Source organism: Diplotaxodon limnothrissa, linkage group LG17, assembly GCF_057381915.1.
Source record: "Diplotaxodon limnothrissa isolate DT_005_m linkage group LG17, D_limnothrissa_male_GT1.1, whole genome shotgun sequence".
Taxonomy (NCBI): Eukaryota; Metazoa; Chordata; class Actinopteri; order Cichliformes; family Cichlidae; genus Diplotaxodon; species Diplotaxodon limnothrissa.
The window spans coordinates 31,152,752-31,180,288 of NC_140612.1; the positions used below are offsets into that span (position 1 = coordinate 31,152,752).

Consider the following 27,537-nt stretch of genomic DNA (forward strand, 5'->3'; position numbering starts at 1 on the left):
TAGTACGTATTTATTTTCAACAGTTTTGTAGGGGTTCATTTAAAAAATCGAGAATTTAAAAACTGACATAATAAAAAGTGAAGGTATGTTTAATATTTATGTCAGGTTGACACATCGTCAATGAGTTGTTAACTAGAATCAGTTTAAAGAAAACAATGAAACAATGTCTACAAAGTATTTATGTGCACGTTTGTTATTGTAGTTTCAGTTCTTGTGTATTACTCTTACGGTTGCGCGGCAGGCACTTGAAAGCATCACTAGTGCAGCTCACTGTTGTGTGCGGTCTGTTAGTTGTGTTTGGTGCTGGCTCCCCTCTGTCCTCCATTAAAGCTCGGCTCCATCCCCGCTGTACGGCGCAGGCCCGAAGTAGCGCAGCCGCTCTGAGGTTAGTGCCCTACCGCGCAATCTCCATCTATTTCAGCCCCGGCGCAGCCGCATCATCGAACCCGGCAGCGTTGGGGTGAACGATGCAGATTGTTTAGATGTTGACTGGAGTCGGATTGTATTTTAAATCTGTTTTTGGGGGGAATCGTGATCTAGGCGCGTATCGACTTCAACCTCGGAGAGAGAAGAATAGCTGAGGATGAGCCCACAGGCCCGGGCCTGTTATGGCGTTATGTTTTTGTGTGATTTTTTTGCGCGGGTTTCGTGCTAGCTGCTACATTACGATGGCTTTCATTGCGCCCTGTAATCGTTCTGTTTAGTGTCTGAACGTGGAAAATTGTTGGCAGAATTCGTGTTATTTTAGACGACCGGCTTTATACCGCCAAATGGTTAGCTAGGCAGCTAATTAGCTGAATGTAGGGCATTGCTAGCTTAGCTCAGTGAAGCAGTCGTTGACAGTAGACCGGCAGATCCGGCTAACTGTACATTACTGTCTGGCACGATCAATTCTTTATCCGGTCCTGTGCAAAATTAAGCTGGTTGCAGGTCACTAAATTGGTTACACATACACATTCTTGTGGAGTTGTGCGTTTCGTGCATCACTGGTCTCCTCAGTGTCTAGACTTCATGTACTGCAGCTGGCAATAAATATATTAGACTGAAATGAATGACCTGAATTTCAGTTGCATTTATTTATGTATTTTTTTATTTTGGTGGGGGGCCAGTATTGACGTTCTTGTAGGCCACTGTAAAAGTTAAAACAGTGCGTGCAGATACATGATTATAAAACTATTCTATAAATCATCTTTGCACTGTATCAACGAAGCAGATTATCTACATGAAACGGTCTCCTTTCATTTATTCATAAACCTTTTAACCCTGTAAGTTGATTGATTTGGAGTGAACATAAGCATTTGTGTGTGTGTTAGTGTGCAATATATGTTTATTTTTCCTCAGCCACACTACAGTGTAACTCCACATATTCACATATCCAGTTTTCCAAATTAATATGGAGTTTCCCATATTGTCAAAACAATTTTAAAGACCCTTTAGTTGGACATTAAATTGTGATTTGTATCTAAGTTGTGCTAAGCTATCTATTACTGGGTGGAATGCACATCTTCCAAATTCATCACCTGTAACACCTAACATAAGTGCCCTCTATGGGCAGAGTGAAAGTGGTACAGTCAGACATGAGTGAAAAAAATGAAACGTTCTTTTCAGACAATACTCTTCCAAATGAAATTCCCTATTAATGCAGTATGACGTCCTCTGGAGGCAGAGCGGCAGTGGTGCACTAAGCACAAACACAAAGACACCATAGCATCTATCTTCATCAGACAGCTCTCCCTGTAAAAATAAATGACAGTGGCAGCTGTGCATGGTCACAGTTTTGTCTGAAATTTTGTAACACTTCCAAATTCTTGTTGCATATGAATTCATTTTAGTGTATAAATAAATATCAGCATATTGTCTTGTTAAGATAACATATCAGTTAACATATCGTGGCTCAAGAGTTGGGAGTTCGCCTTGTAATCGGAAGGTTGCCGGTTCGAGCCCCGGCTTGGACAGTCTCGGTCGTTGTGTCCTTGGGCAAGACACTTCACCCGTTGCCTACTGGTGGTGGTCAGAGGGCCCGGTGGCGCCAGTGTTCGGCAGCCTCGCCTCTGTCAGTGCGCCCCAGGGTGGCTGTGGCTACATTGTAGCTTGCCATCACCAGTGTGTGAATGTGTGTGTGAATGGGTGGATGACAGGTTGTGTAAAGCGCTTTGGGGTCCTTAGGGACTAGAAAAGCGCTATACAAATACAGGCCATTTACCATTTAAATTTGATGTGCTTTGATCACTTCCCTCTTTCTTTCCTCAGTAACTGTACTGTGGACCTAGCTGTGTAGACCAGCTGGCTGATAATGGATGAGCACTCCGTTCACCAGACAGAGCACATGACCACCATTGAGGCTAGCGCTGTCAGTCAGCAGGTGCATTTACAAACATAATAAATGGTGTAAATTAGAAACAAATTTACTGATATTAATCACTCATCTTGTTAAATTACCGACCCAGATCAGAAATCTCAACACCCCACTAAAGTGCAAGTCCCAGGTTCATTCATTCATTGATTCGTGTATAGGTACATGTGACCACCTTGACTGACACATCCATGATGAGCGCTGAGGAAGACTCGACCTCCTCGCCAGATGACGATCCATATGATGACACAGACATCCTCAACTCGGCTGGCACTGATGAGGTCACAGCTCACCTGGCTGCTGCAGGTGAGTCTAAACTCTGTGCTGTTTCCAGAGTGTGTTAGTTGGGTCTGATCAAAGTTACAAGCAGAAGTGCTTCACGACCTGTAGACTTATGTTGATAATTGTTATTAAGGTTGCAAAGTTTGTGGCAAATTAGACGGTCAACTCCTTACAACAGACCATTTTTTGTTTATTTTTTTATTCTTCTTAGCAGCTATGATTAATTATACAAGCCTGGTAAATCCCATAATGCCATAATTTAAGCAAAATGCTTTCAATTGAGCAACAGGTGGCGCCAGTGGATTAGTTGTGTAGGCAGCGTTGCCTTTGTCAAGCCTCTGCCATGTTTGTTTTTTTTTCCATCTTTATCCCTGAAAGTTGACATGATTTGAAATTAAATCGGTGAAATGCTATTTCATGTCTTTTTAAAAACATATTTTATATTTAAAAAAAGAGAACAATAAACAGTAACAACCACATGGGCTTTAAAAGCTCAAATCAGAGAAGGAAAATACTTTGTCTCTTTTTACCTTTGGTAAAATCTCTCCTCCTCCTCTTTCTTTCAGGGCCAGTGGGTATGGCAGCTGCTGCTGCTGTAGCAACTGGGAAGAAAAGAAAAAGGCCTCATATCTTTGAATCCAACCCTTCCATCCGTAAGAGACAGCAGACTCGTCTGCTCAGGTGGATCTAATAGCTTTTCTGACAGCAGCTACGGTGACCAAAATATCCCTCGCTCAGCTCCTAGGGTAGAATTGTTGTTGTGCTTTGTAGCTTTTAATCTGAACACAGAAGTAAAGGATGGTGTTTGTTAACAGGAAACTGCGAGCCACGTTGGATGAGTACACCACTAGAGTGGGCCAACAAGCCATAGTGTTGTGCATCTCCCCCTCCAAACCCAACCCTGTGTTCAAGGTGTTTGGTGCTGCTCCTCTGGAGAATGTGGTAAGTCTTATAAATAGAGCAGGTAGAAAGCATTAGTTTGTAACACAGTGAAACTTACCATCACACCAAACCTCAGTGTTCTCCTTCATTTATTTCAGTGAAGCCCTCTCAGTCATATGCAGTGTTTCCCTTGTCATAAGTATACACTGCATGTTAGATAAACTGAATCTGCTTTACATCTTTCTTCCTAAAAACTATTTGTGTATTAAAAATACTCATAATTTTATAGCTAATAATAATTTATTAAAGGCCATATTGATTTTGTCTTAATAACATAACCAAAAAAAAGGCATGTAGTTACTTATCTTTGACCAGGTATCTACTAGCAAATGTTTTCTTCAGTGATTTATTTAAACCTGCTATCACTCTTAAAAGCTCAGGCTGACACACTGTGATGTATCTTTCATGGATACTAGGTAAGAAAGTATAAGAGCATGTTGTTGGAGGACCTGGAGAACGCCCTGGCTGAACATGCCCCTGCAGGTGGAGAACTCGCCTCAGAGCTGCCCCCGCTCACAATTGATGGCATCCCCGTCTCTGTGGATAAGATGACCCAGGTAAGGCTTACTGCGGATTTATTCTTTAGTGGGGAATCTACGCCGTAGCTACGTCTTAACTGCAAACTCGAATTTATCAGTGAGAGAATAACAATCATCATGTCAATTTAAAGGACAATAAAATCAATATAGGAATTGCCAGCAACAACCTCAGCCACTTACATGTATGCTGTAGGCTCTACAAAGTTTCCCCGCAGAAATCTAAATAAGGCCTTCTCTCTATTCTCTAGAAGTGCTAAAGTTTACTCGCTTTTTCCTTTGTACAAATTCACTAATACACACACACACTACTCCCAGCAGAGGGCACCAGCCGCTAACAAACCAGGAAGTTTAAACTATGTCTTCTAACTAGTGAGAGGAAGAGCTTAGCTAACTACATGTAGCAAGGTCAAATGCTTATTTGTAGGTGTGTTGTCCACTAGCTCATTTTTGATGTTTTTGATTAATCTATTCAGCAGTCATGCATTTATTCTCATCCTGAAGAGCAGCATCACCATTAAAATAAACTCTAATCTGAGAAAAAGCTAATCCTTCTCTTTGATAAGCAGAGCAGCCATTGTAGGCCGTTCATCGTAGCGTTAGTACCACTGGCAGGCCTGAATTTTCTTTTCAGCCCAGGGGAGCATGGCTTGTTTACTCTGCCGTCCCAGTGCTGCTGACGCATTCTCTAGATCATCGTCACAGTAGGCAGCATGACAGTGGCCCTCAGAGACGATCCACAACCCTCGGCGCGCGTTAGCCAATCCCAGTGCCGGATGAATCCTTGGAGGCCAGGTGTTAGTTGGAGCTTGTTTTTCTGGAAGTAGTAGGATGAGATTATCGCGAGTAACCTGTTGCCTCACTCAATTTCGACAAGCCGGGTGGAAAGGTGTGGGGTGGGTGTTTTTACAGATATGTGTGTGCTGCGCGTTGGAAACAGGAAGTTGTTTAGTCCTTCTGGGAAAAGCTAGTAAACCTTGGCCAAGGAATGAGATGAGAGGAAGCTAATTTAGTAGAGACACCCAGTTCGTATCAGAAACATGTCTTCTAAAAGGATATCTGCAGTAGAATTTTATACAGCTGAAGAAATCCCAAATGAGGTTAAGCAGAGGCCCTAGTCTGTCAGATATATGGAGCATCTGTAGCAGGTGATCCCACGACTAGCTTGAGCTCATAATTACCCCCTTGCCTTGTTAGGTTCAGGAACCCAGCAACATAACAGCCTTCCTGAAGTCTGATTGGACCACTGCTTGGAGGATTAGGATTGGGGTGGGGTGGTGGGTGCGAGGGCAACATGCCACTTAACTCGCTAGCCACTGTAATTTGGCCATCTGGCCTTGCACAGATACATCCACATACGTCGCCATCATCGCAGGTGTAAATGGGAGAATAATTTTCCTACAAGGCTTTTTCGCAGGTTAATGCAGGTTGCTGAGCTAGTGTTGGCTCTGGTGGAGCTCCATTACGTGGAGGGTTTGTTGTTCGAAAGCTGGCGCGAAGCACCGACACTCAATTTTCTATCAAGATCCATTTTCTCATATCTGTTTGCGTGATGCACTGAGGAGCTGTGTGACTGTGAGTTAGAAAAGGGGGGCCTAACGGGGAGGAGGGAGGGATTTATTTCTCCCGGAACCAAATTTAGCTTGTGATGTCAAGGCAGGCGGACGCTGCAGTGCCTCATTGTGCAATATAATCCCCCGGTGATGCTTGCATATTACCGGGACGCCGAGGACACTGGCACTAAACCCCCACCTCGGCATGTCAGTGAGTGTAAGCGCGCGCCTGCTCGGGCTCTGTCGACATGATGGGCAGTGCGTATGCGTGCCACTCACTACTGCACATGAAGTATGCATACAGACGATCGATAGCAAGCAAATCAGATGAGATTAAGAACGTCATCCGCTCGCTTTTTCACCTTGTCAGGCAGCTGTTATTCAAGTTTAGAAACTAGATGCACCATAAAGCTCGGATTTTTAGCTTTTAGCGCAACAACATTTTCACCAGCTGGTCACCTGCAAAATCAGCACTTTTTACTTCATTGTAAGATATTCCAAAACGGTGGACAAGCACTTGATAAATGGACTGATTCTTACATCTATACAACATGCCACATTCACGTTTCTTCTAAGCTTTTAGTGCTTCCTAACAAACATTCACACTCTGATGGATGCATCGGAGAGCAACTTGGGGTTAGTATCTTGCCCAAGGATCCTTGGCATACAAACTGGAGGAGCCAGGGATTGAACCACTAACCTTCCGATCAGTAGGTGACCTGCTCTACCTCCTGAGCTACAGCCACCCCATCTTGATACCGTCTTGATAGAGTCTGTTGACAATAAAGAAATAAGTCTGTACAGTGCACCTATTAGCACAGAGTTAATGCAGTGCCCTTGTTTGACAGTCAATTTTAATTTTTAACAATACTGACTGTCTCGTCCTTGTTAATACCTCTGCTCAGTGTCCTGGAGCCTTTGTTGGAACAGGCTGTCTGTTGGATCACCTCTGATGTGCTCGCAGTGTCTGTCTGATACGTCAGGCTGGAGCCATAGCCATAGATTGGTCTGTTAGTAAACCTGACCCCATTGTTCTCCTTTTAGAAGGTCTGTTTCTATTTTCAGGCCTTGACCACCTCAGCACATGCTGCAGGTACCTAATGCACGCCCCTCGCAGCCTGCTCAAGGGCGTGTATGCCCTGCAGCTTTGCACATTATATTTCTGTCTATATAATCTGTTTTTTCCATGCATTTTTTTTCCTCTTTTATTTTCCTTTAGGCACAGCTGCGAGCATTTATCCCAGAGATGTTGAAGTACTCAACAGGCAGAGGGAAGCCTGGCTGGGGTAAAGAGAGCTGCAAGCCAGTGTGGTGGCCCGACGACATCCCCTGGGCCAACGTTCGCAGTGATGTGCGCACAGAGGAGCAGAAACAGAGAGTAAGACAAACACTAGTATAACGTGATATTTTGCTGGGAAAGAGTACAAGGTTGTAAGTGCACAAAATGAATGTAGCTTGTGAGTACAGATCACTCAACAACAAAAGATTTTTATAGATCCGAAAGTGACAACAAACTAAACAGATGTTGTATTGTCCACCCATGAGAAAGATTCTTTTTACACAGTGTTTTAATCCTGTTCTGTTACATTAGCTAGTTCTGTTTGGTGGTGTCTAAAGATCCAGAGCTCTTGCCTTTGCAAGAGTCACCTGCCACGTGTAATTCAGTGACAGTGATAACAGTCCTTAAAGACATAGTTGATGGCATTTTGGGAAATGCCCATATTTGGTTAACTTAGAACAGTAGTTCTAACTACTAAGCCATCCTAGACAACTTTAGGATTTGGATCATTGCTTCCTTAGTGACACAAGTCGCTTTAAGATAGATTGGTGTCATATGATGTAACATACCAGAGAAAGACGCAAAGATACCATATGAAGGAGTAAAAGATACAGTAAGCTTGTTTTATTAGCATACATACAGCAGAATATAGTAGTAAATTGTTTTGCAGACCTCAAGGAAAATTGCTACAACTCATGAATCAACACTTTAAATATGAAGCTACAGCTAATGCACACCTTTGAAGCTCATTATTTTTTCCTCTTAATATAGCATGAGAAGAACAGGCTTTAGAGGTGCTGGTAAGCCAAGTCTATGCACTTTTAGTAGAACCAGCACAGCTGTTAACACCTTTTCTGTCATTTATTTTGTGTTTTCTGTGTATCTTCTGAGATAGCTTTAGAGCAAAGGAAACAGGCGCATGTCTATTCATTATTACGGTTTAATTTAATCCCATTGTACATAATTCATATTTATCATCTGATTATATTAAGAGATGTACCGTGCCTTAGAGTCATCAGTCTTAAGAATTTTTGCTGACATTAAATTGTGTCTGTACTTCCTCAGGTCTCTTGGACGCAGGCGTTGCGAACCATAGTGAAGAACTGCTATAAGCAGCATGGCCGTGAGGATCTATTATATGCTTTTGAAGACCAGCAGGTAACCACGGCAACCACCACCCAGCACCACCTGACCACTGCACAAAGTATCGCTCACCTTGTGCCCTCACAAACCGTGGTACAGACCATCAACAATCCAGATGGAACAGTCTCGCTTATCCAGGTGCGTTTTATTCACTGCATGGCTTTTATACTCCTGAGTGGGAGTTTTTGCCCTTCTTGTTGTTTTTTACAGAGCCTAATGCACTTGGTGGAAATGTATTGTTTTCAGGTCGGTACAGGACACACAGTTGCCACTCTTGCGGATGCGTCGGAGCTGCCTGGTGTGACAGTTGCACAAGTTAACTACTCAACGGTAACTGAGGGAGAGGTAACACCCACATGCGTTCAAACGTGCCTAGAAATCGTTCTTTTATCAAAAACCATACTGAAACACATTAAGTTATTTACTGCACACATAGCCTCTTAAAAATGCACTCTATTTAATACCACAAAATCAAAACTAAAGCCACAAGTCCATCAATCTAATACCGGCAATATTTGCTCAGTCTCATTACCTCGTTGCTAATGTTCATCTACACTTATGGTCAGAAGTGTAAATCCACACAGGGCCAAATGTATACATGCAGGCTCATATATATTACATATATCCAACTAATATTTGGTAGCTTAGCATATTGCACCTTGACCAGACCATTTTGCTTACCATTGCAAGCTTCTGGCATTAGACGTGGCTGGATATTTAACACTCTTCTTGTTCATTTAAATTGGTTAGTGGTCCAAAAGCTTTCAGTAGGGTTGAGGTTGGGCCATTACAAAAGCTTTATGTCGTCAGCCTGTTTTCTGCACTCTAAAATTAGTTTTGATGTATCATTTCCCTGTTAGAAAACCTGTGTCGAAGTTTGAACTGTTCTGATTTAAAGAACTTGGAGGTAGTCTTATTTATTCGATCCACATTGTGTAATGTACAAGTACCACTGATTACCAAATAGCACTAGCGCATGATGCTACCACCATCATGCTTGACAGTGACGCTGGTGTTCCAGCAGTTTCCAGCTCATGGCAGGCTTGAGCGTTGGTGGTTCCTGGGTTCTTTCTGAATATCCCAAACAATTGCCTCTCATCAGGGGGGACAGTTTGGGTGTTCTTCCAAGTTGGCAAAGGGGTGAAAATCGGAAAAACTTGTTCTCGCATAAAACTATTTGAACTGATGAAATCTTTAGTTATTTAGAAATGGCTCCAAGAGATCTTCCCAATTTGTGGAAATCTACAATTTTCCTTTTTAAGATTTTCACTGAGTTACTTGGAGTATTGGTCATTTCTACCAGCTGTAGTTAAATAATGAACACTAGCAAGAATTAATTGGCCTCGTCAAGTTAAAACACATTGTTGAACCTTCAACAAATCCTGTTAGTGTGTTGTGAGCGTATGTTCATATTTTGGCCTTTGTGTATAATTTTGACCCTGTGTGGAACAGAGAAAATGTAAATTATGTTTGCTATATAATCGTTTAATCCTAGTAAAAGAACAGCTCGAAGAAGAAGCCTAAAATTACCATGACATTCATGCTTCTGATAAGTGTATGTAAACTTAAGTATATACTTTGTTTTTCCTCCAGGTGGAACCAAGCTGGGCCACCCTGCAGGGCGGGGAGATGACAATCCAAACGACTCAAGCTTCAGAGGCCACGCAGGCAGTGGCATCCCTAGCTGAAGCTGCTGTCGCTGCTAGCCAAGAGATTCAGCCCGGAGCCACTGTTACAATGGCACTGAACAGGTGATTCTGACAGAGCTGAATATTATGTTATGTGATTTCCTGAGATATTATAATAGGTCTCTAACCTATTATAAAGGGGTGCACGCAGTGTAAACGGTCCAGGTACAAGGACAGGACTAAAAAATGCAAACTTAGATCTGGAGAAACTTTGCTCAAGACAACTTTTAAAAAGGTTAAAAAAAAAATTACAAAATAGTCTGTTGTAATAGTAGCTAACATCCCTATGTTGTTAAGCCTAAGCCTACAAATGTGTTAACAGAGAAGAAAGTTTTGGTGCTGTCACCAGAAAATACCAGAACCTTTTAAACAAAAAAAATGTTATTATCATGTCAAGTTTTAATTTCACTGAGAGAAAAAAAACACTAACAAGTATAAAAAATGTCATAAATGCACAGGCAGCTATAAGCAGCTGGATGAAAATGGGACAAATGTGTCAGAACAGGTTACTGGATTCCCTGGAGATACTTTTTGTCCTGTTTCAGCATCTAAATAATTAGCTTGTACCCTTTTATACCAGCAGCATGCACGGTGTAGAACCATTAAACCAGTTGTTAGGCACATATTTCACGTTCTAACAGCTCTTACCTGCTGATATGCAGGTAAGAGCAGATTAAAATAGCTGCATTTGAGATGTTGTGAGTATAAATACACAGCATTACATCTCTACTTCATTTAGGCTGCTGTGTTAGAAAAAGAAAAAAATGTTTTCAGTCCTATTATAGTCACAAATTAAAGTTCCTGTAGGATAACAACAGAAGCAGGTTAATAGTTTGTTGTAGGCTTCGGTCGCAGTTAAAAGAAGCTAACCCTTGGCTACCCACTTCCTGAATTACATTTTTTTCAGCAGTTTGTTTCTGAAGTCAGTCACCTAGATACTGCCATGTTAGAATTTTTTTTCACTGCAGTCCTGTCCTGGCAATCATTTCAGATGTGTATGGGTATGTCCCACTGGGGCTTGTTACCTGCACCCACCTGAGACCCCCTCCTTCTCATTTCCCCTCCCTTCCTGCTGTTTACCTGAGCTGAGCTACTCTGGGCTCTCCACTCTGCCGTCTCTGGAACATTTTGTGTCTGTTTTCCAGCTACAGATGAGGTGCAGAGCCTCTTATCCTCACTGTTTTCCTTCTGTGCAATTAAATATTACCTGAGATGCAAGATTTATTAGCCATAGTCAAAAACCCCAGCAAGCTTAAACATCCAATCTAAATTCACATATTAAACAATGAAACAACGCACAAAAAAACGGTGTCGTTTCTGGTACACTTGATTGCATCATCAAGAATCTGTTGTCTCAGCTCTCGCATTTCCTCTTCCTTTCTTTCTGTCTCTCTACATTTCTGCCTCAAGCCTGATTATCATAAAGCTGCGAAACTGGTGTGCTAATAAGCTAGTAGTAATTCTGCTGCATAGATCCAGTATATAAAATTGCTTTATTAGACCCATAGCACCTGTCCTTTGGAGTGATGTGACCGATTCTCTGTAAGTCCAGACTAGAAAAGCCTCTTATAGCTCATGTATTCCTGCGTCTTCACCCCACATCTCTCTAATAACCCTTGGCTCTCTGAGCAGACTCTGCGTGAGAGAGCTTTTGGGCTTTGTACCAGGAGATTGCATCTTCAAGCCTAATTTCTTGTTTGTGTGTGTTTTAATTTGAAATTGCATGTACAGAAATATGGGGTTTTTTTTTACATATAGTGCACTTGTGATTTGTGTGTTACAGTGAGGCAGCAGCTCACGCTGTAGCGACGCTGGCAGAAGCCACACTACAAGGCGGAGGTCAAATTGTCCTGGCAGAGACGGCAGCTGCTGTTGGGGCGCTGGCAGGGGTTCAAGATGCCACAGGTACCCAATTATCAGAAATACAGCAAACACTGAAGCAACATAAAATAAAATACACCTCAAATTACAGCAATTACATAATTATAAAAAAAGTCAAGTGTTTTTTTGGTATGCAGCATTAAACTGTACAGACAATGAAGGTCTGAAAAGTCATAGTTATTACCTCACTACTGCATTGCCTGCAATCACAGGTACATTAGTAACATTATCAAACAATCAAACAGTGGTAGTTTATATATAAACTATGTTATCTATATTGGCGACCACATAAATCAATTTATCTATATTATTTACGAGGACCCCAAAGATTAGATTACCGCTCTCTGGAATGACTCCAGCCTTGCCAATATATTTCCTCAGGTGCCCTGCAGTCCAACCATCAAGTTTAAAGTAGGTCTGATTAATGGTTGTCACGAAAAGTGCAAAACAGACGCACACATACAGAGATTCTTTCATTTATCAGAAGATAGTCTGATATTCTGTTGTTAGCCGGCATAAGTGGCACCCAATGTGATCGTCTGCTGCTGTAGCCCACATGTTGTGCAATCAAAGATGCTCTTCTGCATACCTTGGTTGCAGCGAGTGGTTATTTGACTTACTGCTGCTTTCCTGTCACCTTGAAGTAATCTGGCTTTCTCTTCTGACCTCTGGCATCAAAAAAGTATTTTACTCAGAACTGCTGCTTGCTCGTTATAGAGATGGTTGTGTGGGAAAATCCCAGTAGATCAGCAGCATATATGACACCCACAGCCTTACGACACTCAAAGTCACTTTCTTTTTCATTCTTATGCTAAATTTCAACTTTAGCAAGTAATCTTGACCATGTTTACATGCCTGATTACATTGAGTTGCTTGCCACGGGTGGCTGTGGCTCAGGTGGTAGAGCGGATCAGGTACTGATCGGAAGGTTCGATCCTTGGCTTTCCCAGTCTGCATGCCAAATATCCTTGGGCACGATACTAACCCCAAGCTGCCCTCTGATGCGTTCATCGGAGTGTGAATGAGTGTGAATGTTGATTAATTTGCACTTTAGTTTAGAAGTGCTTGTATGAGTGGGTGTGAATGGGTGAATGAGGCATGTTGTATACAGCGCTTTAAGTACTCTGGGAGAGTAGAAAAGCGCTATATAAGAATCAGTCCATTTACCATATAATTGGCTGATTAGATATTAGTATTTTTGACCAGTGGAACAGCACCTTGAGGTGACTGTTGTTGTGATTTGGCACTATATTAAAATTAATAAGATAAAATTGAATCGAATCTAAATTGAATTGGAACAGGTGTGCCTAATGAAATGGCAAGTTTTGACGTTAAAAAAATTCTCTTGGTAGACTTTCATGGACAAACGGTAAGGAATGAGGAATATTTTTCTAAAATGTGTTTTCTATGTGTACTTTACAATAGAATAAAAAAAATTAATCAGTAAATGTGTGCAATTACATTTTACCCATTGGTGTTTGTGTGCGCTCCCCAGCCAATGGCCTTTCTAATTAGCCTCACTAAGTGTAAGCTTCCCACCCGTAGAACAACTGCGAGGCCTCTGAGCCCCCACATTGTAATCTGCTCTGTGCTGATGTGACAGATGGTGTGTATTTATGTGTGCATCTTGTCCCTTCTTTTAATGACACGTTATTAGAGGTTCACCCTCCGTAAATGCATAGTGCAAACGCTGCTATTGCCGTGTGTCTGCTGGGACTAGGCTAGTTTGCAGTGACAGCCTTCCCTCTTTGCTCAATAGCACTGACAACAATTTCGTGGATATGTTCCGTCAGTAGCCTCAAGGCTAAACATGGGGCTAATGTTTCATAAGCAATAACATTTTGCCAAAGCTGCATCCTGAGTATTTATTGTTGTTGAACAATTTGATTCACTGGTTAATTTAAACGAATCGGGATATTGAATTGGGAAACCTTTTGTAGCCTGCAAGCTGTCAATCTTTTACTTATTATGTCATCTGATCAGTACAATACACATATTACACACACACAAACATGCACCAACACACAATGTACACTAGTCCAGGGGCATGAAGAGGTCCCTCTTGTGCCCTCCTTAAGAGCTTTGATCCACTCCATTATCAGTCCATAGTCTAATCACTTGACCAGCTGTCAGCAGACACCCCCAAGCTCTGTTGCTATATTTATATAGATATAGATATATATACATATATGTGTGTGTGTGTGCCCATGGAATTTCTGTTTAAATCACAGTACGAATCAGACTTGTGTTAGTGGGAGTTTTAGAAACCAATGGAATCAGTTTGGTTCTGTAGCAGGCAAAGCTGGGAGACATGGTGTGTTTAATGGTTAAAAGGCTATAACAATTGCCAGGCTGTTGACTACAAAACAATTGTATCCATTACCTCATGTTGCCAAACTATTTTAGAAAACCAAATAACATCATCATGAAAGTTTCCTGTTAAAACATTGAGCAAATGCAAAAATAGGTGCTACGTCTGCATTCATATCCTATAATGGGGATTCACCTTATTCAAATCTAACATCTGCAGGCTTTGTTTATTTATTTATTTGGCATGTTGCTTCCTAAACCACGAAGAGCCATTTGGCTGTAATAGCTCACTCAAACATCTAACGGAGCTGCCAAATCCAGCCCTTCTCGCAACTATTGACCTTCGCTAATCACTGTAGTGCTACACAGCAGAGAAGACTGGTGTTTGAAGTGCACCAGCCAGGTTACACTGCTGATTGACTTGTGTAGTAACCCTACACCAGGGGTCGGCAACCTGCGGCTCTTTAGTCCTTATAGTGCGGCTCCACGTGGTTTGGGGAAATAAATTAGAAGTATTTAGCTGAAGTGTATTTTATTTATGTTAGTTATTTTTTTTAACTTGTAGTTCCAAATTGGAAGATTATTGTGATATTGAAATATAAAAATAAAATTATATTTTATTATTTTGTTCATCGCTCAAAATAAGTGTGGCAATAGCGGAAGCCGGTGTACTCGCCGAAACGCCGTGCATATATCGAGACTTTCAACCCAAGGTAGGCTAGTTATGGATCTTCGGATCCACATTGTCAGCAGCTGTTCTCCACCATGAACTATGTTATAAACAAACACCGCTCACACCTCACAGATGGCAGCTTACAGTCCTGCGTAAAGATGAAAGTACAGCCCCGATTTGCAGACGCTGTGCGCAGAGGTTCAGGAGCATAAATCCCATTGTAAACATATCAAGGCAGACCCGACGATGTTTCCATGAACATGCTTTTCAGCATCTCTTTATTGACCACTTTTCACACACGGTTGCTGTACGCATACAGCCGGCTGTAGCTTTTCAGCTCACAGCCCGACATATACCAACAACAGCATAGATAGCGCAGACATTAAGGCGGCGAGACGTGATTGTGGGTGCCGCTCACGTGCATCCGCCTCCCCTGCAGCGGCGCTGCAGACCACGCCCCGCCACACACATTAACCTGGTAAAATACATATTTAGGCAGAATTTTTCATCTTTTAGCAGCATAGTGCTTTTTTCCAATTATTTTTTTAAAAGTCAGGTCAAGGCTCCAAAAGCCCAAAGGCGATATGAGGGTGGCGACTCACAACAGTTTTTGTTTGCTACTTGGATCATTTTAGTTCAGCTAGGTGTCTTTCCTTTTGTTATATTTCTTTAAGTGTTCAAAATGTGTTAATTACATAAATAAAATGTAATTTTCTCTGTAGCACTTCATGGATTTCATAAGCAACACACCTTAGTTGTTTACACAAAGCATAAAGGTAAAAAACAATATATACAGTGTTATCTTCATTTTAGATGTCAAAAAGTATTTGTGGCTCCAGTGTTTTCTTCTGCGTGGAAACTGGGTCCAAATGGCTCTTTGGGTGTTAAAGGTTGCTGACCCCTGCCTTACACTGACAAAGACACATATATAAACACGGCTATACAAGGCATGACCCTTCATCTCTAAGTAACAATGTTCGAGTGGCACTTCAATTACAGATTGCACTTCATCCCAGGTCTATGTTGCTGTGCCAGGCCAAAGCCACACTCCCTATAAGGTTTCCTTCATAATAACTGTTAGAACAGCTTAACACTGTCACAAATAAGTGTCAAGAGGGGTGAGCAAGAGGCCACAAAGAGGACCAACAATTACGACCTTACCTGGCAGCAGAGTTCCATTTTTATTATTGAATGAATTGTTTTCTTATTTTGTTCAAAATGTTATTTATTCTCAGTTACAATTATATCCACCCTTGTTTCATCTGGGTTATGTGTTTTAAGTGATTCATTTGTAATGTGGACTGGTTGCCTGTAACATCCAGCATCTAAGCTTGCAGTAATGGGAGTGGGTATGAGCCACTGCCATCCCCTATGCTGACCTTCTTGCCTGCCTGTGACACTGTGACAGCTTGCAGGGTGGGGCAGAGCACCACGTGACTGCAGCAGTAATCCCTGCAGGCAGAGACGCACAAACGGAGCTGGGAATGGGGGAAGTAAGCCGAGGACGTTCAATTGGGTCATTGTTCAGAAATGCCTTCTCTGTAACATGTCTGCCTCCTGTCACCAACAACTACCTGGAGTTGATGGGTTCCCAAAGGCCCGTGTAAAACATAAAATCCGTCAACAGGATTTCCTCTAGCAAGAGAATGTAAAAGCAGAATTTCTTAGCAGAAGAGCTGACAACCTGTGGGGTTGAAAAACAAAACCAAATAAACTGTGGATCCAGAAAAAGGACCACTTTGGGCCATCTCAAAAACGGAGTCAGTCCCTTAGAGACTCCCATGTGAAAATCCCCAACTTCACAGCAATCTAACAATGCAATCTGCATTCACAAACACATTTTTAACACTAATTCATGTCTGCAAACCTAGATGGAAATGCATGGAGGGTACTTTGGGTTCAACATCTTGCCCATGGATACTTCTGCATACAGGTGCAGGAGCTGGGTATTGAGTCACCAACCTAATGAATACTAGACAACCCGCTCTAAATTAGCCAGCATCTAAATGAGCCACCATAAACAAAAACAAGATTTCTGAGGACAGTAGAATAGAATTGGGTAACCAGTGAGGAGTATAAGATCTTCAAATGTCTAATAGGTTTATTTTAAAAAGGTACCTGTGTCCACCTGTGAATGATTTCCCTGTAATATTAACATACCTGTGACCTAAGTACGCAGTTTAAACTAATAAAAAATGTATTAGTGATGCTGGTGCTGCATGTTTAAGTCCAACTTGTCCTCTTCTTTCCTTTAGGTTTGGTCCAGATTCCAGTCAGCATGTACCAGACGGTAGTCACCAGCCTTGCCCAGGGTAACCGGCCCGTCCAGGTTGCAATGGCGCCTGTCGCCACACGCATAGATAACACTGTCACACTGGACGGCCAGGCAGTGGAGGTCGTAACCCTGGAGCAGTGACCTTGGAAGGAGCAGAAAGCACTGATTGGCCACCTAGGAGATTTGTTTATCTGTTCTGTTTTCCGAGACATCATGCTGTGTACAATGTCAAATATATTTTTAAATGTGCATCTACAGGGGAAGTGTGTTATCAATGCATTGTGTTTACTATGTAAAGAGATTGCGTTTGTTGGTGTATTTTTCCCATTTAGCGTTGTTTTTTTGGTTGTTTTTTGGGGGTTTTTTTAGCTCTGTGAAGTTGAGTATTTAGTATTTATTTCTTTACAATTAACCTTTGCTTAAAACAAAGATGAACCAAAAAGCTCGGGAGGAAAGCCACCCCTGTTTCACTGAGTGTGTCTCTTGTCTTTGTTTGGGGTTTTTCACTATATTGTCCATGCTCAACTGTTTCTGTTATTAGGATGACGAATTCAGTGCCATAGTCGGAAAGTCACTCCTGTGTTTCGCCATATTCACAATTGCTGTTCCCACCTCAACTCACTAATTCTCTCACTGTACAACACAGCATCTGAGATGCAGACACTCCCAGAAAATCTTGCCCTGTTGGGTTTTTTTCCCCTTTTTTTGTTCTACTGTAATCCAAGTACATGCCAAAATTTTGCAAAGACTCAGGATAACTTTCTTTTTTTTAACTGTTGGATGGCGGAGAGGACTTACTGACGCAGTCTTTTTGTCCACCAAATTTTATTTTCATTTTTTTCCTAGTGCATGGATTCGAGGAGGCAACCGTGTTATTTGCAACATGAACTCCTTTGTATGTCACGCAGGACTCGGTGGTCTCCATCACTTTGTATGCCACAGGAAGCTGGTCATACTTGGACAGAAGCTGCACTATTTGTGATCCACGAAAGGATTTGCCACACGAAAAAACCATGCTTGCCGAGAATGAACTCTGTTTGATGAAGGTGTAACAGTTGGTGTGACTTTCACCAAAATTGTGTATTTGGGAAAAAATGAAGTCCAATAAAATGGCTGCTGTTCACCATTCATCCAGTTTCTCGGGTATTATTATACTCTTGATCCAAAAGCCTAACAATTAGTGGATTTTGTCATATTAACATCAAACATACATGTGAAAAGTCAGCTCTATAAAACCTTTTTGGCATCTGCAGGTTGGTTTTGTGATATCCTACAGCAGGAGTGTCCAACTTCAGTCCTCGACAGCTGCTGTCCTGCAGCTTTTAGATGCATCCTTGCTCCAACACAGCTGAATCAAATGATTGTATCGCCTCTTCAGCATGCCATCAACTTTGGTAAAGGTCTGATAACAAGTCATTCATTTGATTCAGTATAGTTTATACTTCAAATTCTGAAGATAGCCATAAAAAATGACTAATAATACATGTAAAGCCAAAGTTAAATGTGCTTTTCAGTGTTACGATGCTCACTTTTGTCTTTGTATATCAGTGAGAGATCATATCCCTAATATGGCAATCTCAGACATAGCTCCACCCACTTGCTTTCCAAGTTATCTGTATGCCAGAGACAGAATCAGAAAAGAGTTGGCTTAAAGGGAAGGTGGCCTTAAAATAGAGACACTAAAACACCAAAATATTTCTGTGAATCACACGGGAAAAAAAACATGGATTTGAAAATGATCATATTCAGCATATAATTTGTTTAGGGCAGACTTTTAAAGATTTACGATGACCTTACAGCCTCATTCCTTCTACCTTTATCTGAGAAATACCACATTTCTCCACCTTTTACCCGTAATGGTGCACTTGCCAGAAAGCCCAATAACCTCCACACTCTCCTCTATAGCACCCCCCACCTTTCCCGTGACAGACATGGGCCTTGATTACATCATAAGCTGCCCGAAACCTCTGCTTTAAAGCCTGGGATTTGTGAGCAGGGCCCTTCTGTTGCAGAGCAGAACAGAGAGAGAAGCGTTCGGGCCTTAATCTATCAGGCGTCAGTGTATATCCCGCTCTTCCTCCAGATTAAAGCCGAACCAGGTTGCATTCACAGATGAAAAAGACCTTATTTTTCTTCTTCTTTTTTTAAACTATATACTCCCTTCTGGGATTTTTCGATTGGACCCCTTAATAAGGTCAAGTGTATTGTGTGCATCTGTGTGGGCAAGAGAAATGGTAATTTTCCATGTAAGTCTCTATATAATGGTGCAGTCATACACTGCGTGACATGTATGCAAACTGTCACTGCAGATTAGAGGTTTTATTAGCACGCTTTCTTTCTCGCTAAGTCGCTCCCTTCTTTATTTCTTGATCACTCTGCAGTATCCATCCATAAAGTGCGTTTCATCTTTTTAAATTTGTGATCAAAGTAGTAACAAAATAGCACAAGATAAAAGCCTCGGGATAGCTGTCACCAATTTTACCCACTGCATCATATAATGCTGGCGCTTCACCTAAAAATGTATTCTTTATTCTATTTAAAGTTGATAATGGAGTTTTTGAGAGTTTCATTTCAAAATAAGAGCTCAAATATCTGATAATAATATATGTTTTTAACTTCCAGCAAAATGTTGCTTTATTTATTTGACCTCTCCTCTCAAAAGGAGTTTACTATGAATAATTTTAAATACTGTAAAACCTCATTTTGTTGGCTAGAATGCCTCGGCTGTAAAGTCTCTTACATTAGTAGAAGAAAAAGACGCTTGCAGAATAGTTTAGCAGAACTCAAATATGCCATATACAGGCAATATTAGTTAGACACTACATTTCCATAACATTAACCCATTTACATTACATGCCTGTTAAATAACTGAATCCCTTTTTCCACATGAAGAGGTAACATAGGTATCTTATTCAAAAACAAGCTTTTCAGATTCATAAATTACTAAGTAGTTTGACTTAAATTACCACTTTGATTTGACTTGTTTTTGTAAACCTGGTTTTATGTTTTGGTAATTCTGATTTAAATGTAGTAAAAGTTGGTGGCTTTGTGTCATCTGGTCCTTTTTTTGAAGGCTCCTATCCTTCCTATGTGAAATGTGTTTAACTCCCTGATGAAGGTTTGTACATGACTGTGCCATGAGAATAAACATCCTAAATAACCTAAATAACTGTAGACCTCATTCTTCTGGATGAATGAACACCTGTTAGGTGGTTACATCACCTGCATTTGTACCAATTGCTTCATATGAGAAGTTCGACTGCTGCACGGAGGTACTGCAGACATCATGGTGCACCACACTGCAGTGCACACTTTCAAACTTCAGATAGATCATCTGACATAAAATCAAACCAAAATCTAGGCAACTAGGTTTCAGTGTGAGTGCCTGCGCTCCATCCTGGAGGTGATAATAATAATAATGGATTGGATTTATATAGCTGATATGATATGTTTAGTGGTGGAAAAGCTCTCAAAAGAGAAGAGGCAGCGATATTGATTCTCCCCCGCCGGCAGACTAGGCTGCAGCACGAGCTTCAGTGGCCCAGCTCCACAGGGGGCACTGCAGGGTGTGAAGGGAGGGGTTGGTCATTCTTGTTGCCTGGAGTCGTGCAAGCAGACTCTGGGGCAGAGCTTTAATCTCTACTAATCGTTTCTTAATACATGCATCCCAGGCCCTATGCCCGTGTATGCATGCACACACACATATGGGCAAACTACTTGCAGTCCAAGCCCCCGCTTGCTCTAACAAGACATAATCTCTTACCGCTCGCCCATAGGGCTGGACCACAACTTGAGAATGCATCTCTCATCAAGTCGATGAACTCAGTAACCTGCCTTTGAGGTGCTCCTTAGGGCAGGGAACCCTGCTTTTGAGCTATGCATGCCCCTCTAGTGTAAAATGGAAACTTTTCTAATCTGTGGAAATGTAATCAATTCACTCTAAATCAATTTAAATTTAGATCTAGGCGTCTTGCCGACATGTTGCTGATGAAGCGTCTTCCCCCATAATGTAGTCTAATAGTCTAATAATGGCCTCCTCACCTTCCCGGCTCACACCTCTGTCCACCTTCAACCCAGACACTGCGTAAGAACGATGATAATCTCATTTCACTAATGCTCAGTAGCCTGCATTAGAACACAGGCGAAGCACTGTCTCAGCTCAACTCTACCCACCCAGGAAACTGTGTGTGTGTGTGTGTGTGTAACAGAAAAAGAGAGAGAGAGAAATAGAGAAAGGGGCCAGGGGGGCTGTGGGATAGAGGGGGCACTGAAAAATGCGGTGTAACCTGAGCTGCTCGGTCCATCTGGAGAAGGCCTTGAATTGACAAGGGTTATCCCTCAATGCACTTTGCTGCAAAGAAGATCGTTAGACGGAGTCTGACACAATGGATCGGTCTTTTAAAAGTATTTATTTGCATTACACACAAGCAAATATGAATGCTAGATAAACAACGACGCATTTCAGTGATGAGTCAGCAGGTGTGCACACACAATTAAGAACATGTCAAATCCTTAGATTCATGCCCAGACGGTTAGGCGTTATACGTGCGTGATATATCTGTAACACGAGACAAAAAGTGCGGTTAACCTGAATCAGTTGCCCAGAAAATATCAGCCAGAGCTGAGATCCTTTATGTCAAGTAATATGTGTATCGCCACAATCTAAGCACTTACCCATTCTCTGTTTTAATGGCCAATCAGCACAAAAAGCAAAAGAGCCTCTGCAAAGGTCCACTGATGACATCCACGTAGATCAAATATAGCTAGCCTGCAGGCAAACAATACAAATCATATTAGCTAAAGCTGAAGTGTAGGCTATAAAGCAGGATTTAAGCAAAGGCAGATAAAGAGGTTTTAATCCCCAGATCCCCCTGTCACCTACATTAGCAGACCCTGACCCAGATATATGAAGCTCAGTATGGAGCTTGCTTTTTGCGCCAAACTGTCAATGGGCTGTTACAGCAAACCAAACTAACATTTGAAAGACTGCCTTACTCTCCACCCTTTCCATTTGGGGAAGGGAGGGAGGAGGGGAAAAGGCTGCACTGAAAAGAGAAGGGTAAGATGACACCGCACGGTTTGCCAATTATGCCATGGAGCTAAGAGAGGAACCCCCTGATGGCTGGCTGAAGGCGGAGGAGCTGAACCTGTAGACATAAAGTGGAGCACTGCAGAGCTGCACTCATTTGTCCACTTGTCAAAGACTGACTGATGAACCATTATTTTAATTACATTATCTTCATGGAACAAACTGCGAAGTATCAGTTTCTCCATTAAAAATCATGTTTGTCATCATTATTGTTTATTCTCCTGTCCCCACGCCCCAAATTAGTTAGTTTAGCCTACATCAGAAAAAAAAATTGATTCTGAAAATCTCTGCTTCTTCTTTTTCCTCTGATCTAAACTTGTCCAAATGAAATAGTAAGCTGAATATATGTTTTGTTGTCCAAGTACTCAATCCGCCACTACATGTTTGAACAATTATGCGGTAAAACTGTCAGCCCGATCTTGCAAAGTGGAGAACAAGGTAATACTTTAGGATGCAGTGCTAGACTTTTTCATTGATTGCATTCAAATATCTTGTTTCAAGAAAACACTTACATTGATTTTTTTCCTTCTTGTTTTTAGAGGTGAAACCGTCTCCCAAAGCTAAAAATTGATTTCTACTTGTCCTGCCTCCTGCACGTCATCTTTTCTGAATTAAAGAAGCCAAACACTTCGGGAGTTTTATCTAGATCCTGATTGTTCTTTAAAATTGCTCGTAAAAAAGTTTATACCAAGTCACTGGAGCTTTGAGGCCAGGGTGTGCAGGGGAGGAACAGAGTCTCACCCCACCCTTCACCACCGTCAGCCACTCACTCATTGACTTAAATGAGCTTCAGATGCTTCTCTGCTTGGGGCTATTTTTTGTCTCCGTATTGTTCTCAGCTGGTGGATGCTCTCAGGCAGTAGTTGGCAAGTCTAGAACCACCGGATCCATCTACCTCACCAGTGTGAGTTCTACCATTGCCAAACACCACCTGATAGCTGTAGGGCCTCTTCTTACAAATGAGCCATAAACATGGTTGAAGCCACTAAGACGAGATGGCATTTAACTGAAGCTGAAAAGCATAGAAAGAAGTGTTATTTTTAAACCAAAAATAACAATGAAACGATGTGAAGAATAAGCTGGCTGTTTCATAGCCCTGCTCTGCTGATATCATCCTCCGGGGTCGTGGTTTAAGACAGACTAGAACAGAAGTGTCAGCTCCATATCCGCCAAAATACATGAAACCAAAGGTACAGCAAGGAGAATTCAGAGTTCAATCATCAGCACATTTTAAATAATAAATACCAAATGTATCAATCCACAATTGTGCCAAAGCGATGGAAGTCTGTCTTGTCCTATATTGGCACTACACATAATTGCTCAAAGTATATATACAGAAGCAAAAATGTGCTAGTGCCAAAATGGGCAAAGAAGAGGAGTGGCTGGGGCATCCAAATGCAAGCAGTTGTTGTTATAGAGACACCTAAGGACAGAAAGATGCTGAAGCAAGATGAGCGCAGCACAGCTCATGCAACCGCACCAGAGTCATTACATCACATTCACCCCACCCACAAGCACAAGAGAGAGGAGCCACAGAAAGTAAGCCGCGATAGACGGGCATCGTCATCAAGTGGTTCTTTCTCTGCTCTGTTTATGGCCCTATGGTAATTCACTGATAGTGAGCTCTCACAGTGAATTCTACCAGTGCCATACACAGAACAGGAGTCATTGTCACCCCAACACCAAGGGACAGTCATCAAAACTATGCCAACTAGACCACCAACCCACAAGAGCAGAGCAGATGCAACAGCCTGGAGAGAGAGTGCGAGAGAAGAGAAAGAGAAATGAGAGCAAGTGAAGAAATTATTTTAGAACAGCCACAGCCTTCAATATGTCCGTAGTGTTGCAGTGACGCAGCTTAGCTCAAGACTGACTGCACTGCAGTGGACTGATCCACACACTGAGTAACAGGTCAAAGCCACTGTGCCTCAATGTGAGCAACTAAATATAAGTCCAGTCAATCCTACGAGTGAGCAAACACCCTCTTCTACCTGTTCCCGTCTAATCACCTGTACTCCCGCTTTTAGATTTCTAGGAACAGAGAGCTAACCCTGACAGCATACGCACCTGATAATTACATATAAATAAGCATGTTATGCAGTTATAAAGCAACTATTAATGTTTTTTTGGTAAGTCGGATTTTATGTTGTTGCTTATAACATATCTAGAGGACATTTTACAAGGTTTCGTGCAATACTAACCCTGAATCTCAACATCTTACCCACACACAATCAAGCCAAACAAAACGCTTGATGGATTTTGCTCTCTTTAATTTTTTTACTAAACAGTCAAGCAATTAATATTTGGGAGTGAAAGTCCAAGATTTTTCAGGAACAGGCGCTGTTTTTTATTCACACAGAACTGGATAACACTGACAAAATACATTAGCCACTGCTTTTTTGCTAAGACCAAACAAGGAAACATGTATGCACTTCACTGATCAGTTATCAAACCCACCGATGTCTTAAACTTAGGTTTGGCACATAAATGACCCTTACGTGGATTGATCAGTAATCCCTTTACATCCTGGCTCCTGCCCTCCCCCTACACAATCAACCTGCTCAAAGTGTGACACCTTTAACAAACCTCTTCATTTACTTGCTGTATTTGTGTTGAGGTGCATCAGTTATGTTATAACGACCCATTCATTTTAACCCTTGTATGGTGTTCGGGTCTGTGAGACCCGTGTTCAGTTTTTTTCAAAAGAAAAATGTAACAATTAATTATTTTTTCACGTGTAAATGTGTTGTGTCTTTCCACTCACTCCACTTGATTATAACTGATTTATTTATAACATTTTATATAAAAGAAAAACGAGAAGCACATTAATTCATAAATGTGATCTAACAAAGGTAAAGGGAAAAAATTAACCATGTTTGCTGTTCATATGTCTTGTAATTGGGATGAAGTAAACATCTGTTGAGTAATTTAACATAAAATTGTTTGATAGTGTTAATTTGGAAAGCCAAAACTCTAGCGGGTCCACCAGACCCATGAACACTGGCTGAGTAACAAAAATACGAACACCACACAAGGGTTAATCTTTAAAATCTGTGATAAAATAAAAGTTTTCATCATTGTTGATGTTGTTGTTATTTCAAGAGTTTACATGTAACTAGTATGAGTACAGGTAAAAGCTGGCTTGCAGGTTTTGTGTCAGTGAAATGAAAATAAGGATAAATTCACATATCGTGTGGTGTATCTGTGATTTGAGTCTGAGCTTTAAAAACAACAAATCCCAGTCAGACTGTAGTCAGACTAAGATATCAGCAATGAAGCAACTCAACTAATTCAAAATGTCTGTCAAATAAATATGCAAGGCTTCCCTTACAAAAATATACACAAACAACTGAGCCTATTTCTCTTTTCTTTCACATCGAAATAATAAATAAAAGGGTTTAAATCACGATACTGCAGCTGAATCATAACCTTCAAACCATCTCCTGACCTTGGATATGTTGTCAAAAGAATCTTTGCGCCACAGATAATCCGAATCAGAGAGAAGCTAGCTGTCCTCAGCGCTGTCCTGGCAGGGCCCAGACGCCCCACCCTTGGTTCAGCCATTAGCTTCCCTCACCCTGGGCCCTGCAGTGCGCGGAGCTCCCATTGATTCCAGCGATCAAACCATGTACTAAGTGATTCTTCAGACGCCCAAATGGCTCCCTGAGCTAGACTCCCATTGCCATTTCCTGGAGAAATCAATACCACTAAAAAGCCAAGTCCGGAAAAAAGAAGAAGAAGAAGAACCTGTGTCCTTTAAAGGTTTGCCCGTGTTTTTCCATACCTTAATTAGTTAAGAAAGGAGCTTCATGAGATTTTAGTAAGGTGTTTTTAAATGAGAGCCTCTTACTCATGGAAGTAGAACAGAGAAAAACAAGGACAGTATTTCTGAATGAAAATGAAATCAGAGAAAACATTACTTATATAATTTTGTTCAATAATTTATTCAATTTGTTCAATAATTTAAGACATGGAAACCTGCTCTTGTTAGCGATAAATGTAGGTTTATCTGGGAAATAAAAAACAATTTAAAAAGCCATCTTGTTTTGATGTGTAGTGAAGACCAACTGTCAAAGGGAAAAAAACATATGTGAGGTTTGTACATTTGCAATAATTATGTAGCTTTTCTCACAGACAATTTCCTGATGTCGTCTTTGACAGCTTAATTTAAACCTAAACATGGCGCTATAGTTACATTTCATGAATTCAAACATAGGCCAACTTATTAAAAATCCAAGATTACATGAGAATATTACCTGAAATGATGTAACACGTCCAAAGGGATGTTTAGGAAGCACTCATAATTCCCTTTCATCGTGATTAGACACGCTGTATATTTTTGAAATGTTAACACTGCAAAGTCCGGACTTCCTTTTCTTTCTGTCATCGTTAATTTAACCTCAAAGCTGCTCCAAAGCCCCTTGTTAATCCCATTTGTCTGAATAGGGAGTCTACAAGTCCTCAACTTCACGGTTATTTCAGGAGGATTTATCACTCCTCTAAGTCCTGCAGCAAGATCTAAATTCAGTCTTATGACCTGAAACACACAAAAATCTACTTCAAGTCACATCTAAGTACTTATATTTTTTTTACGTTTATATTTAGGGACCCCTCCCAACCCCCAACCCCCCCCCCCCCCCCCCCCCTTTTTTTTTGGCCTGATTAGGAATACTGTCCTGTTTCATAACACCACACACCCTGTATACAATCCTAATTACCCTCAGTGTACAGGGATTTTAAAAAATGGGAAAGAAAAGAAAAGGAGAAAAAAATTTCAACATACCCAATTCAGTATTAATCCGCAGGATTAGGTTGAGGTCTTCACTGTATTCTCTTGGTATTGGACGGAAATAGAAGCAGGTGCAACGTGATTACATACCACAAAGCTCGAGCATCACCGAAAATAAAAAAGAGCCTATTTAATTATCACAACTGCATTAAATTGAACATTTATTTAAATAATATTTTATCAAAATTTATATATATATATATACACATTTCGCATTTCTGCTATTTAGTCTATTTCATATTAATTTCGACCACGTTTAACGGACTATTTGTGCGGATTTTTTTAACCCTCACGCCAGAAGAGGTTAAACAAAAGTAGTACCTTACATTAAATTGAATTAATAGCAGTTGAAGTTTTTAAGTTGAAGTATTCGAATAGCCAGATTTATAAAACGACTGATCTGTTAGTAGGTCATTAACCATTCATCTTTTTAAAAAAAAACAGTAAAACAAATTGCAATATTAGCCAAGTATTTTGGTAGGTAACACGGCCTCCTCGCCCATCTTTTCTCATTTGATGTGAACCCTCTCTTTAAGCTAGCCTGTGTATTCGGCTGCTTTATTTAAACAACTAACCTGTGCGTTAAAAAACAACAACAACAAAAAACCGAAATATTGTTCGTACCTTCCTCTCAGTCAATCGTCGTGCGTCACGAACCGCTCAGAAGTCGGACCCAACTCACATTTTAGTCCTTAACCTATCATTATCATTTAAGGATTTTCCGCTATTAACATTGTGTGGAAG

General features: G+C 41.1%; 1 protein-coding gene across 2 annotated transcripts; it reads left to right on the plus strand.

Moving 5' to 3' along the window:
• The first annotated feature begins 330 nt into the window (after positions 1-330).
• On the plus strand, positions 331-18,009 carry nrf1 (nuclear respiratory factor 1). 2 transcript variants are annotated; one of them, XM_085375435.1, is made up of 12 exons: positions 331-385; positions 2,251-2,362; positions 2,515-2,659; positions 3,202-3,316; positions 3,451-3,577; positions 3,994-4,134; positions 6,886-7,044; positions 8,011-8,226; positions 8,335-8,433; positions 9,682-9,839; positions 11,560-11,681; positions 16,896-18,009. In XM_085375435.1, exons 2-12 carry the CDS (start codon positions 2,294-2,296, stop codon positions 17,054-17,056), a joined length of 1,512 nt encoding a protein of 503 aa, XP_085231561.1. In that variant the 5' UTR covers positions 331-385; positions 2,251-2,293; the 3' UTR covers positions 17,057-18,009. The 2 variants fall into 2 exon arrangements, with proteins under 2 accessions (XP_085231561.1, XP_085231563.1); XM_085375437.1 differs by having other exon boundaries at positions 8,335-8,418.
• The last annotated feature ends 9,528 nt before the right edge of the window (positions 18,010-27,537 follow it).